The sequence below is a fragment of the Candida pseudojiufengensis genome (genome assembly GCF_024610245.1).
Source record: "Candida pseudojiufengensis strain CBS 10847 chromosome Unknown scaffold3, whole genome shotgun sequence".
Taxonomy (NCBI): domain Eukaryota; kingdom Fungi; phylum Ascomycota; class Pichiomycetes; order Serinales; family Debaryomycetaceae; genus Lodderomyces; species Lodderomyces pseudojiufengensis.
Window position 1 is genome coordinate 164,792 of NW_026261523.1, and position 13,393 is coordinate 178,184.

General features: G+C 28.8%; 8 protein-coding genes across 8 annotated transcripts; 5 read left to right on the forward strand and 3 right to left on the reverse strand. All coding sequences in view use genetic code 12, as the record gives it.

Annotated features, from left to right (window-relative positions):
- Positions 1–35: 35 nt before the first annotated feature.
- KGF55_000514 (uncharacterized protein) lies at positions 36–2,789 on the forward strand (the record flags this gene model as incomplete). Its single annotated transcript, XM_051760150.1, has 1 exon — positions 36–2,789. One exon carries the CDS (start codon positions 36–38, stop codon positions 2,787–2,789), a length of 2,754 nt encoding a protein of 917 aa, XP_051616459.1.
- Positions 2,790–3,374: 585 nt separating this feature from the next.
- On the forward strand, positions 3,375–4,183 carry KGF55_000515 (uncharacterized protein; the record flags this gene model as incomplete). The annotated part of the gene is made up of 2 exons (XM_051760161.1): positions 3,375–4,113; positions 4,173–4,183. 2 exons carry the CDS (start codon positions 3,375–3,377, stop codon positions 4,181–4,183), a joined length of 750 nt encoding a protein of 249 aa, XP_051616460.1.
- Positions 4,184–4,276: 93 nt separating this feature from the next.
- Positions 4,277–8,115, reverse strand: KGF55_000516 (uncharacterized protein; the record flags this gene model as incomplete). The annotated part of the gene is made up of 2 exons (XM_051760172.1): positions 4,277–7,998; positions 8,061–8,115. The coding sequence occupies 2 exons, from the start codon at positions 8,113–8,115 to the stop codon at positions 4,277–4,279; spliced, it is 3,777 nt and encodes a 1,258-aa protein (XP_051616461.1).
- A 125-nt stretch (positions 8,116–8,240) lies between these two features.
- On the forward strand, positions 8,241–8,531 carry KGF55_000517 (uncharacterized protein; the record flags this gene model as incomplete). Its single annotated transcript, XM_051760184.1, has 1 exon — positions 8,241–8,531. The coding sequence occupies one exon, from the start codon at positions 8,241–8,243 to the stop codon at positions 8,529–8,531; it is 291 nt and encodes a 96-aa protein (XP_051616462.1).
- Positions 8,532–8,762: 231 nt separating this feature from the next.
- Positions 8,763–9,534, forward strand: ATP4 (F1F0 ATP synthase subunit 4; the record flags this gene model as incomplete). Its single annotated transcript, XM_051760195.1, has 2 exons — positions 8,763–8,830; positions 8,904–9,534. 2 exons carry the CDS (start codon positions 8,763–8,765, stop codon positions 9,532–9,534), a joined length of 699 nt encoding a protein of 232 aa, XP_051616463.1.
- Positions 9,535–9,642: 108 nt separating this feature from the next.
- Positions 9,643–10,908, reverse strand: KGF55_000519 (uncharacterized protein; the record flags this gene model as incomplete). Its single annotated transcript, XM_051760206.1, has 1 exon — positions 9,643–10,908. One exon carries the CDS (start codon positions 10,906–10,908, stop codon positions 9,643–9,645), a length of 1,266 nt encoding a protein of 421 aa, XP_051616464.1.
- Positions 10,909–11,108: 200 nt separating this feature from the next.
- KGF55_000520 (uncharacterized protein) lies at positions 11,109–11,917 on the forward strand (the record flags this gene model as incomplete). Its single annotated transcript, XM_051760217.1, has 2 exons — positions 11,109–11,158; positions 11,221–11,917. The coding sequence occupies 2 exons, from the start codon at positions 11,109–11,111 to the stop codon at positions 11,915–11,917; spliced, it is 747 nt and encodes a 248-aa protein (XP_051616465.1).
- A 104-nt stretch (positions 11,918–12,021) lies between these two features.
- On the reverse strand, positions 12,022–13,356 carry KGF55_000521 (uncharacterized protein; the record flags this gene model as incomplete). The annotated part of the gene is made up of 1 exon (XM_051760228.1): positions 12,022–13,356. One exon carries the CDS (start codon positions 13,354–13,356, stop codon positions 12,022–12,024), a length of 1,335 nt encoding a protein of 444 aa, XP_051616466.1.
- Between the last annotated feature and the right edge of the window lie 37 nt (positions 13,357–13,393).

The following is a 13,393-nucleotide window of genomic DNA, read 5'->3' on the forward strand; positions in this document are numbered from 1 at the left end:
ATAATCTTTGCAACCAAAATTATAACCACCAGTTTATGCTGGGATCATCACGATCCCTTTCAAGGGCGTTAGAAACTGTTTTCACTGAAGATAAAGATATACTGGATATTATAACACAATATATAGAAAAACATAATGAATTTACTATTGTTCAAAATCAAACAATTATAAATGATGAATTATATAAAATTTATAATGAATACATAAAGCCAAGTGAAGATATTTCAAAAGAATTTAAATTCTTGGATATTTTGACTTTAATTTGTTGTGTTTTTAATAAACAAGAATTGAATATTTGGGTTCAAACATATTTAAAACCTGCTGTAGATAGTGCTGGATATGATTTAAAATTTGTTGAAAAATCAAGAGAATATATTAATAGAGTTACTGTGGAATTTATTGATTCAAATGATTTTAAATTAAATGAATTTAGATTAAATTATGCAAAATCTGTAATTAGATTAATATTAGAATCATATTTAAATGATTCTAAATTACTTGAAAATTTAAATATTAAAATTGAAGTTGATCAGAAAAACACTCAAGTTTATCATGAGAGAATACGATTCATCAAATCAAATTGTAAAAATATATTGAAAAAGTTTGGTGATAAACATACAAAAGAATTTTGTGAACTTTTAAGTGATAGTTTAAAAACAATGGAATACAGAGGTGAAGCTCTAATTTTATTTGGAGATTTCATAAGTCAAAAGAATTTTCCAGAGATAATCAAATTTCCATTATTTAATGAATTATTGAAAATTATCGCAGAAGATATAGATGAAGTGGTAGTACATACAGCTTTAACTGATTTATCTTTGTTGATACCACAAGTTGCTAAAGATTTAGGGAAATACATTACAGATTTATTTTTAATATGTATCAGAATCATTAATTGGAATGAACTAAAGCGAAGTAATAACAATGAGTCAGCTGAAACATTACCAAAATACGGAGTTACTATCAACTTTAACATTCAACATTTTGTAACCTTATTATATGGATTATTTTTTTATAATATTTCAGAATTTGTCCAATCCCCTAAAGATTACTTAACTCAAAATCCATTACAGGTATTATCCATATTTTCATTATCACCTTTCATTGAAGAACGTACTAAATCAGTACTTGAACGACTACTTGAATCCTTCCTACTACATCCAAAAATTTTCATCAAAGATAAAGACGAACTAACAAATCCTACAAGTTGGATCAAAAATTGTACATCTCCGGAAGATGTCGCTATTAACTGTTTAAGTTTAAATCCAAATATAATCATTAAACCAACGCCACGAAAGAATTCAATTTCAACAATTGATAAAATTTCAAGATCATCATCATTGGCTGGTCCAATGTATATGCAAGCTAATGGTCCAACAAAACAAATTTTAGCTAGAAAATTATCTATTATACCTACCAATTTAGTAATTGAAGATGACATTAGATTTAAGGATATAAAATTTAATAATAAATTAGATAGTGTTCCATCAAGTCCTGATTCCACTAAAGCAAAAGAGATTGATCCATTACATAATTTATTAAATGATCATGAAAAATTATTTGCAACTAGACATGATCAAATTGAACCACTTGATGAAAAAAAATCAGAATTGAAAATAACAAGACCAATATCATCACCAACTACAACTATGGATTCATCAATTGTTTCAAAAGAGTTCTCAACTACTGATTCTAATACAAGTGGAATTAAATCACAAACTAGTTTAAATAATATGAATGGAGCTATAGATTTTTATCAACGTGAATTATTGTTATTTAAAAATGAATTGGAATTTTCAAGTTATATGAAACATTTAAATAAATTTCATTATCTTAGAATGAATCAAAGAGATGTTACTGAAACCACTGGTAATTATAATGAAGAATTAAGTGCAGTAATTTCAGAGCTAAGAAAAGAAAATTTAAAAAACAAAGAAGAATTTATTAGACAAAGAGATATTTTGATTGATAAAATTGATGATTTAAATAAAGAGAAAGCTGAATTGACACAAACATATTTAAATTTTAAAAAGCAAACTGAAATTCAAGTTCAAAATTATACAAAAATGGTTGAAGAAATTATTCCCGATAAAGATTATAAAATCGAATCATTAAAATCTAAATTGTCAATTTTGGAAAATGAAGAACCGAAAATAGAAACAAAAATTATTAAAGAGCAATTTGATACATCAGATTATGAAAAGCAAATATATAGTCTTAAAACACAAATCCAACTAATAAATAATGAACTAAATAATTCAATTCAAGAAAATAAAACCTGGCAATTAAAATATGATGAAATAATAAAACAAAATGAAATAAATTTATCAAAAACAAAATTATCAATTAATGAAAATTTATCATCATTTACATCAAATTATGATAAAAAAAACCAAGAGTTAAAAACAATATTAATTAAATATGAAAAATTAATTGAAGAAAAAAATAATAAAATTTTACAATTATCTTCATCAAAACCAATTCCTATACAAAGATCAATAAGTGGACTTCGTCATGAAAGTGTAAGTTCTTTAAATTCATCAATAAGAAATGATGAATATTCATATAACAGAGAACAAAACTCCGGAGGTATTAATATTAATGATGAATTGATATATAATACAAATCATCAAACTCCTGCTCCTATTCAACAAATGATGAGAAAAAATGAAAAATCAATTGGATTTAATAGTAACAGCAACAATAATAATAATAGTAGTAATACGGACGCTTTGCCAATAATGAGAGGTAGAGGTGGATTACAAAAAAGGACCAAAAAAATGATGTAACAATATAGAATTAATGTACAAATAATGTTGAGAAAGAATTGAATCTATATAAACAATCTCTTTAATACCTCTTTAAATTTCAATATCGCTACCCCCAAAAGCCTTTAAAAGCCTCCTAAAAAACGGTAAATTTTAGACACTCTTGTTTTTTCTAACTCAATTTTTGCTAGATTTTGGCTCTTTGGCCTAATCGCAAATGTTTTCTTAGCTTCCATAGTTTAGTGGCAGAATTTAAGTCTCATACGGTGTGATCACCTAGTGATTACAACGAGGGCTATCTTACGACCCGAGTTCGAACCTCGGTGGAAGCATTTGACATAATTATTTGTATCTTTTTTTTACTATTTTTTGACTTCACATCTTTGCTTGACATTATTTAGTTGTTCGGAAGATTCTACTATCCTATGTAATATGGTATTCAAAAATCATATTGAATAATGTTTACCCAATGATTTAATATTTTTGCACAATAACAACATTTTATTTCGCATCAAACTTCAATGTATGACCATTTAAAACCGAGAAATTAACTCGAACTCAAATAAAGGTATTTGAATATCCATAATTCAATGGTTTAGGTTTATAATGCGTATTTCCAATATTTTCAATTTGCAATCGTTATTAACGATTCCAGCATTAAATACACAATCTACAGAATATAGACCAGTGATGTTGTGGCATGGATTAGGAGATAATTATAATGCATCAGGAATTCATGATGTAAATAATTTATTGAACGATATTTATCCTGGTATATTTTTCCATTCAATATATATCGAAAAAAACCCATCATCTGATCAACAAAAATCTTTCTTTGGTGATGCAAATGAACAAATTGAACAAGTTTGTCAACAATTATCAGAAATCCCACAATTGAAAACTGCTAGTAATGGAATTGACGCAATTGGATTTTCTCAAGGTGGTGTACTTTTACGTGGATTAATTGAAAGATGTTCTGGTATCAAGGTAAATAATTTAATTACATTTGGAAGTCCTCATATGGGTGTAATGGAAATAAAATTATGTCAAGAAAATGATTGGTTTTGTAGAAGAAGAAATGAAATTTTAAAAAAACAAGTATGGTATGATAATGTTCAAAAAAGTATTATACCTGCTCAATATTTTAGAGATCCATATGAAATTGAAAAATATTTAAAATATTCTTATTTCTTAGCTGATATTAATAATGAAAGAAATGAAAAAAATTCAACATACTATACAAATATTTCTAATTTGAATAAATTAGTATTGGTTACATTTACTGAGGACACTACTGTTATACCAAAATTGAGTGCACATTTCAGTGATATTGATCCTGAGACAGGTCAGACGATTCCATTTGAAGAAACAAAAATATACAGTCAAGATTATATAGGATTGAAGAAATTGCATGAGCTACAGAAGATTGATTTTTTATCTATTAACAAAGATCATATGTCAATTAGTGATGAATTTTTAAGAGATATAGCTATAAACTATTTAGGAAGTTAAATTTCAATAATAACATCTTCACCAAAAAATTTTTGCAACTCACCTAATGATTCATCAGACATGTTTTCTTGAAATTTGTCGGTGTTTTTGACTTCATCAATAGGACCCTTAATAGCTTTAAAATTTCGATATATTGAATCCTCGGATGAAAGTTTAGGATCAGCAATGGAAGTAGGATTAATTTCAATGACATCATCAACTAAGTCAAATTTACTAGCTTGAATAGTGGGAGAAGAATTCAAAAGCATTTTGTCAGCATAATTAATCTGTTCATGAGTCGTATTAGCTAACAAGCTGTGACTGATCAGATCACCTTTTGCTAGAACATTGGAAAACTCATTTTGCAAATCAGTATCAACTGGATTGATCATTGCAGCCGAGCTATCAATGGGAGCAATAATTTCACTTGGAATTTCTCCAGCCTTAATATCAACATCAGCTACAACTTTTGAAATTTTTTTAGATACCTTAAATAGATCATCAGAACTAGAACTAGATGCAAATGAAATGATTGGTTTAGCTTTATAATTCTCTTCTAATCTTGGATTATTTTCTACCTTAGAAAATTGCTGACTTGGCTCTTTATTGACTTTTTTCTCTAAGTGAACTTTTTTCTTCGATTGATAGAAATCTGAGTCTGATGATGATGAAAAAATTGTTTTCCTTTTAATCTTCTTTGGTTTTTTCGTAATTGTAGGTGCTTTTTCATGAGTTTGAGGATCAAGTGTAATTGGATTTACTGTATTCGTAACCAGCTCTTCAGTCACATTTGGTGATGATACAATATTTGACTTGATATCTTTATCTTTAACATTTGTGCTTTTAGAATTACATTTCTTGAGGGCCGCATTATCCGTTTTAGCTCCGCTTGTCATAGTACTTTTTGTTTTATCAATTTTGATCAAACCAAATTCATTAGGAGTGGAATCAAATTCAAAATCATCATCAAATGGATCAACTTCTTCCATATTTCTACAATTTTGAGTGGCCACAACTCCTGCAATATCAATAGATGCTTCAACTTGTAAGTTTCGTGCCTTAACTTCAAACTCAACTGATTGTTTTATATTTCTTAGCGACATTCTTCTGAAATCAACTACTTTGCCGGCAGAAGAACTGATAAATTGTAAGAACAAACCACGATTTTTCCAAACGGTTGAAGTTGGACTAACATCTGCCTTTACCGAGATTATTGACCCATTGTCATTTAATTGTAAGTTAATACTAGGAATTTGTGATAACAATTTTTTATGTTTAGCCCCAGCACCAACTTTAATACCCAAGTAATGCTCTATTTGAGATTGAGTTAAGGATTTTGCATCCGCAATTGATAAAACATTATGATTGACAAATTTCTTCATAGCTGCTAAACCGACACCTTCTAATTGACGTAATTCATTTGGAGAACCTTCCCAGCCTCTTCCAGATATTGATCTCATCAAGAAACTCAGATTGATTAAAGAAACTGCTTGTTTCTTTTCAACGAACACATCCATTATCGCTGTCAAGATTCTTGATAAATGTTTGAAAATATAAAATTTGTCTCCAATAAAACTTGAATGTAATTTCATTGCTCCATTATATTCTGGAAATTCTAGCCCACCCAATTCAAATTGAATTATTGTTTTAACTTTTGACTCTGAAGGATAACGCATTAAGGGAGATTTGTTGATTTCTTTATAAAGTTTCTTTTCTTGATGTTTAATTCTCATTTCTGAATATTCTGATGCATTACTTAACAAATCCAATAAATCTGAAATCGTTAAATTTTCTCCAGCATTCATTGCAGCTTTCATTGTGTTGAACGTGATATAATGCATAATCATTGAGAATCCAAATGCAGTACACTTAAAGTTTTCCATCAACTGCTCGTGTTCTAAAGCATCCGTGTGTGTTTTGCAAAACTCCATTAAACTCTCATCATTATTATTAAAACCTAGCTTGTAATATGATGGATTCAATAACAATCTAACATAAAGATAAGTAGTTTTCAACCAACTTAAAGCATCTTCAATTGAATTTATATTACCAACAGCAATTTCTGCCAATAAATTTTCTGCAAAATTTAAATGAAGAGTACTTTCAACTTTTTCTGTTCCTTTTAATAATCTTTCATACTTTTGTTCAGTGCTTTTATTTGTCATTATAACGGCAACACCATCTTTTTCAAATTGAGGTCTACCTGCTCTTCCAATCATTTGTAAAACATCAGTTTCTGTATATTCTTGAAATGAATTTTCAAACCAACATTTCGTTCCTTTAATTACAACCAAATATGCAGGTAAATTCATTCCAACTGCCAAAGTAGAAGTACAACATAAGTATTTGATACTACCTCCCAAAAATGCAGATTCAATTTGTTTCCGATCAGCTATAACTAGACCAGCATGATGAAAAGCAACACCTAATTTTACATAATTTGCCAAGTCTTTATCTTTAAGTTTCAATGCTATTCCTCTATTCAAATAATTTTCTGATAAATATTTTGCAGTTCCCTGGCAGCTATTCCTAGTGGCACAAAAGATAAGAACAGGCTTACCATTTGAATGTTTATTAATTACCTCAATTAATTTAGTATTCAAAAAATTGTCAAAGGAAAATTCGTTATCACTATGAGGTTTGTAACCAGAAACAATTTTTTTCAATCGAACTGCTCGGTATTCATCTCCAAAATTCAAAGCTTCAGCATCTAACCAATTTGCGATGTCATGAACGTTTGCAATTGTTGCAGATATTGCTAAGATTCTTATTTCTGAACAAATTCTTTTCATTCGAGTCATAACTACTTCTAATGTTGCACCTCTTGTTTCTTTCAAAATATGAACTTCGTCAACCAATAGTAATTTAATTAAACCAAATAATTTTTTATAATCTTTCCATTTTCTTGTGATCATATCCCATTTTTCTGGAGTTGAAATAATAACTTTTGAAGTTCGAACATTTTCAGCTTCTTTAAAAGACGAATCTCCTGTCAATACACCTACTGTAATTCCTAATGGAGAAAACTTTTTTGTCCAATCATCTTTTCTTTCACTGCACAAGGCTTTGGTAGGAGCTAAATACAATGCTTTAAAATCTTCCATTTGTTCTGCTGCTTTGAGAATTGCTAGTTCAAACAAAACTGTTTTTCCTGATCCAGTTGGAGCACTAATTACGCAATTTTTGGATGAACCATAAATTGGATGAAAACTCTTGGATTGCATTTCATTAAACTCATCAAAAGGAAAAACGCATCTTAAATGTGGTGGAAGTACATCTATTTTCAATTTTGGAATCATGGATGAGAAAGATGAATTGACAAATAAATTAGTCGAAGCACTGTCATTACCACTGGAGTTGGAAATGATATTTGATCGTCTTGGTGGACCAATGGTTCTTCTTTTAAAATTACTAGCAACTTGATTTTGATTATGATTAGTACTACTATCATCTCTTTGTACGACAAACCTATTTTCAAGTAATTCAACGCCTTGGATGTGTTCAAATTTATTCTGGAATGAACTATAATTCGTATTCCTCGTTGAAGATTGATTCAAATTTTCTATTTGAACGTCATCACTGTATCTGAATCGGTTCAAATCAGTTTTTAGTGGTTCTGCAGTTGAAATTTGTTTTTGATTCAGTCTAAAATTAGTCTTTTCGAAAAAGGGAGTGTTGTAGATTCTTCGAATTGTATTAGGTTTTGCAATTACTGGTGCTCTCTCTGATTCATGTATATCTATTTTTGATTAGTATCCAAGTAAACACTTAATAAGTGTATCTATTCTAAGTCTTATATACCATCATCATCATCCTCTCCGTCTAAAAATGCATTCAAATTATTCAAAAATGACATTTGAATAATTGAGTTGATGAAATAAAAGTGTTGCAAAAAAGTTCAAAAAAAAAAGTAAGCATTAAATTTATCTACTCGATCGAAACGCAACAAAGCACATATAATACAAATTCAAATATGCCCAAATGTCTGATAGAGTGTCAAGACTAGCGGAATTAAGAAGAAATAGAGCCAAAACTACGGAAGATGAGAATAATAATGATCAATTAAGATCTGAACCACAAGAATCTGTTAATAATTCTTCAGATCAAGTAATTACAAAGACAGATTCAACTTCTGCTGAGCCTTCAAAAATCTATCAAAAATTAACACCCATGGAAGAAATGAAATCGGACTTACAACCTTATTTAAATAAAGCTAGTATTAAAACAAACAGGGCTATTAATAAAATCATACAAGATAAACTTGACTCGTAGTTTTATAGATATATAGTCCATACATAAAATTCAAGTGACCATAAATTTCATTGTCGCTACTTACGTAATTGGGAAATCTAGATTCTCTTCCAATCAAATTTAATTTACTTAGTATTCGAGTTCGCGCATTAACTTCACTAATTAAACCAATATCATACTGAAAAAAAAAGAATTGGAAAAGTTTTCAATACGTAACGGTATAACCACATATATATTCAATACAATACTAAGATGTCAATCAACAGAATTGCATTGAGAAATGTACGCCCTTCAATGGGAATGGCATTCCGTCCTGCACCGTATGTAAAGCCTATCTAACACTAGCTGAGTGCAATTGGATCATTGAATATACATACTAACATTGACTAATAGAATTGGTTTGAGATATCTTTCAACTCCAGTTGAACCAAAACAAAAAGCCCAATCAATTGTTGATGCTTTACCAGGTACCAATTTATTATCAAAAACCGGAATATTAGCCACATCAGCTGCAGCAGCCATTTATGGTTTATCAAATGGTTTAATAATAGTACATGATGAAACTATTTTAGTCACAACATTCGCCATTTTCACAGCATTATGTGTAAAGTTTGTTGCCCCATTATATACCGAATGGGCTGATGGAGAAGTTAAAAAAGTTAACGATTTATTAAATGGTGCAAGAAATAAACATATTAAAGCTGTTGAAGATAGAATTTCATCAGTAAGTGAATTAAAAGATGTTGTATCACAAACTAAAGATTTATTTGCATTATCAAAAGAAACAGCTAAATTAGAAGCTGATTCATTTGTATTAAAACAAAAAGTTGAAGTTGCTTCAGAAGCTAAAAATGTATTAGATTCATGGGTTAGATTTGAACAACAACAAAGACAAATTGAACAAGAACAATTAGCTAAAGAAGTTATTGAAAAAGTTAATAAAGAAATTGAAAATCCTAAATTTCAAGAAAAATATTTGAATGAAGCATTAGCTGAAGTTGAAAAAATCTTTGCCAAAAATTAAATAAAATAAAGTTTGAAAAGAGATAACTTAAGGATAGTATCAATAGATTCAGTATTTATAATTTATATACTTATAAATCTATATACAAACAAAAAAAAAAAAAAATTATTAGATATCAACCTTGGAAGGTTTCCAAACATGTAGTGAGTTATCGGCTGCGACACTCGCCAACGTCCAGTCATCAGCGTAAGACCAGTCAAAATCATTGACTTCTAACATATGACCTAGATGTTGGAAAAATGTAGGATCTTCTTCTTTAGAACGTGATATGTTGTGTAATTTAACCAGGTGATCTGTTGATGATGATGCAATTATTTGTGGGAATTTAGGATGAAATTTCAATTGAGTGATTGATGAAGAATGAGGTTTGAATTCTTTTATTGTTGAATCTAAATTTCTTAAATCCCAAAGGTTGATTAAACCATTTGAATCACCAGTTGCAATACCAGTTGCAAAATTAGGATTGATTGAAATTGAATTAATTGAGGATGTAGGTGAATCTGTTGTAGTGGTAGTAATTTGTTTCAGTATTCTTTGACCTTCTTTTCCGTCTCGTATATCACGTATAACAAATGATCCATCTTCTAAAGCAGCCCCAAAGATTGAGTCATGAGTAGGAAACCATTCAATATCATTAATATTAGTATTTTCTTTCCAACTTTTGAAAGATTCCATTTTTTTCTTTTTATCATAAGTCGTAAGATCATATAAGTGTATATTACCTTCCATATCTCCTGAAAGTAATAACCCTTCTTTATTTTGATTCCAATCTAAAGCAAATATTTCTAATTCACCATCAATTGTGATTTCAGCTTTGTTTACATCCACATCATCAATAATCAGTTTTTGAAAACTTTTATGTCTAGTTCTTTCGAATATATTTAAATTACCATTACTACTTGCACTAGCAATAACATTTGGTTTTTGAGGCATATATTTTAATTTGTTGACATCTCCTATTTGATTTATTTTTTGTAGAACTTTTGGTTTGGGTAATGTTTTATTAATTTCAAATTCTTCTTTATCTTGATTAAAATTTAATTTTGAAATATCTAAATTTTGATTGAGATTGGAACTAAAACTTGGTATTTGTAAAATTGAAATTGAATCAACTACTGATTGACCTAAAGTGTATGTGCCATGTAATAAACGCAGTAGTAAAATATCTGTGGATGATTTATTTTCTGTTACTTGAGTTGTTACATCAGGGAAGAATTGAACTGTTAAAGATGGCCATAGTAGTGAATTTGTTGATAGGTATTCATATAAATAAGGTGAATTTTTTTTCCATATTCGATATTTCTTTTCAGTTTCTTCATCTATTAATGGTATTTCAGACGGTTGGTCATCAACTTCAATTACTTCCAGATCCATCTTGGATGTGTGATAAACCTCTTGAAGGGTGATTTTCTAATTTGTGAAATTCAGTTGTACTTATATTATTTTTAATAAATAAAATTAAATGTTTCAGATTTGTTTGTTGTAAATTGAAGACGCGATCTTGTACAATAAATTATCCATCACATCGAATACAAAGTGACATTAAGCAAACTCCCCAAAACCACACTATATATATGACAGAGGAAATAAAACTAAATTCATCGAAACTAGGAACAAAGGAATAGTATGTTTTAAATTTTTGATTGCCCTTTTTAACTTCTTGTTACTAACTAATACCTCTTATAGCTGGGACAATTTTTATAAAAAAGAACAACAAAATTTCAAAAACAATAATGACGACACAGGGGAATGTTGGTTTGATGATTCAGATGCAGAATCCAAAATAATTCAATTTTTAATAAATGAGTTGATACCGTATTTTATTGAAAATTCGACCATCCTGTTTTTAGATCTAGGAACAGGTAATGGTCATTTATTATTTCAGTTACTGGAAGATTTACAAGAAGTCATTGAACTCGAAGGTGCTTTCCATGAAAATGAATTTGTATTCCATGGAATTGATTATTCATCTGACTCGGTATTGTTTGCTCAAGATATTGCTTCAAAAAAGTACTCGAATAATAATTTTAAATTTGATCAAGTTGATCTACTATCTTCCAATTCAGAGTTTTTGAATAATAACAAATTTGATATAATATTAGATAAAGGAACTCTAGATGCAATCGCATTAAATCAAGATATCATAACTGAAGATGGTAAAAGAGGAATGGATATATATGCTACACAAGTTAAGAAAATGATGAAATTTGATTCAATTTTATTAATAACATCATGCAATTTTACCGAAAAAGAATTAATTAAAGTCATTACTTCACAAACAAATTTAGAAGTTTATGATAAGATTAATTACCCAAGCTTCCAGTTTGGAGGAGTAAAAGGCTCAACAGTTGTAAGTATAGCTTTCTGTAGAGCTGAATCATAAACCACATGATGAATGACGATGTTGTGTATATATTAAATCTTTGAAAAGTCTATTACAATTGCATGAATAACTTTTTTGTTCTCTAATTTTATTTATAAAAAATCTCATATTTCCCTTTGTAATTCTTCGATATTATTAATCAATTCATCTCTTATACGTTCATTACTAAATTTTAATAAATATTGAATTGGTTTACCATCAGATAATGAATTTAAACGTAAATATTTACCAGGATTTAAACTTGCTTCTAAACCTTTTAAAATTTCAGTATCTTTTTGAATTTTATAATTTAATATTACTTTTAATAATCCTTGAGATCTCATTACTAATCGTATTTGATTTTTAAAATTATTTGATTGATTTAAATGTAAAGGTCCAACACCTCTTTCTTTCCAACCTTCGTCTATTGATGTTAATTTTAATTCAAATAATTTTGCTGTACAATTAAATTTAGAACTTTCTTCTTCTTCACCAGTTGTTTGTTCAATTGGATTTAAATCAACTTGTTTAAATTGTTGAGTTGCTGTTGAAGTTGGTAATGCATCTTTATTTGTTGACTTTCCTGATTCCTCTTCATCTTCATTCTCACCATCTTTATGTGTTCCTTGTTCTTTCGTTCCATCTTGGTTTGTTGTTGTACCTGATGATGATGATGGAGAGTCTAAAAATGATTTTTGTTTAATTGATTCTTGAAACGCGTTTCCAAATCTTGATTTTGAACCAAATGTACTAAACCCACCTGCTGAAGGCGTTGTTGATTTGGATTTGTTTATATTTTCATCTTGATTTTCTTTTTCTTTCGTGTTGTTGTTGTTTTTATTCATATTTCCGAATGATGTTGTTGCTCCAAATACAGGTTTTGAACTAACTGGTACTACTTTTGGTTCTGTTTTTTGATTATTCTGCTCCGATTTTGTTGAATTATGTTTGTTTATATTTCCAAATGGAGTGGTGGCTCCAAAAACCGGTTTATTGCTTGTTGAAGGTGATTTGGCCTCTTGGTTTTGAGTGTTTGGTTTAAATTGAAAGGTATTGCTTCCACCAAATTGAGCCCTTGGTGGTAAAGCTGGAGGTATATTCTTTGAAGTTTCAGTTTTTTCATTGCTCTTAATTTCTTCATCATCTCTCAGTACGTCCACGTCAATATCATTTTCTCCTCTTTGTTTATCATTACTTTGGTCATTATTATTATCATTATTATCATTATCATTATGAATTGAATCTGAATTTTTATCTTGATCTTCTACTTTCAAATCTAGTTCATCTTCTAGATATTTCACTCTAGCTTCTAATCTTGCAATTCTATTTTCAAATAAATTTTTAAATTCATTTATTACTATTGATTTTAAATCTTCATGTCCTATTGATTTAGTTCTTTTTAAATTTTCATTCAATTCTTCCAATTCAATTTTCCTTTTTACTGGACTCTCATCTGGCATTGTAAAAAACAATTTGCTGAAAATTTAACTGTGTTTT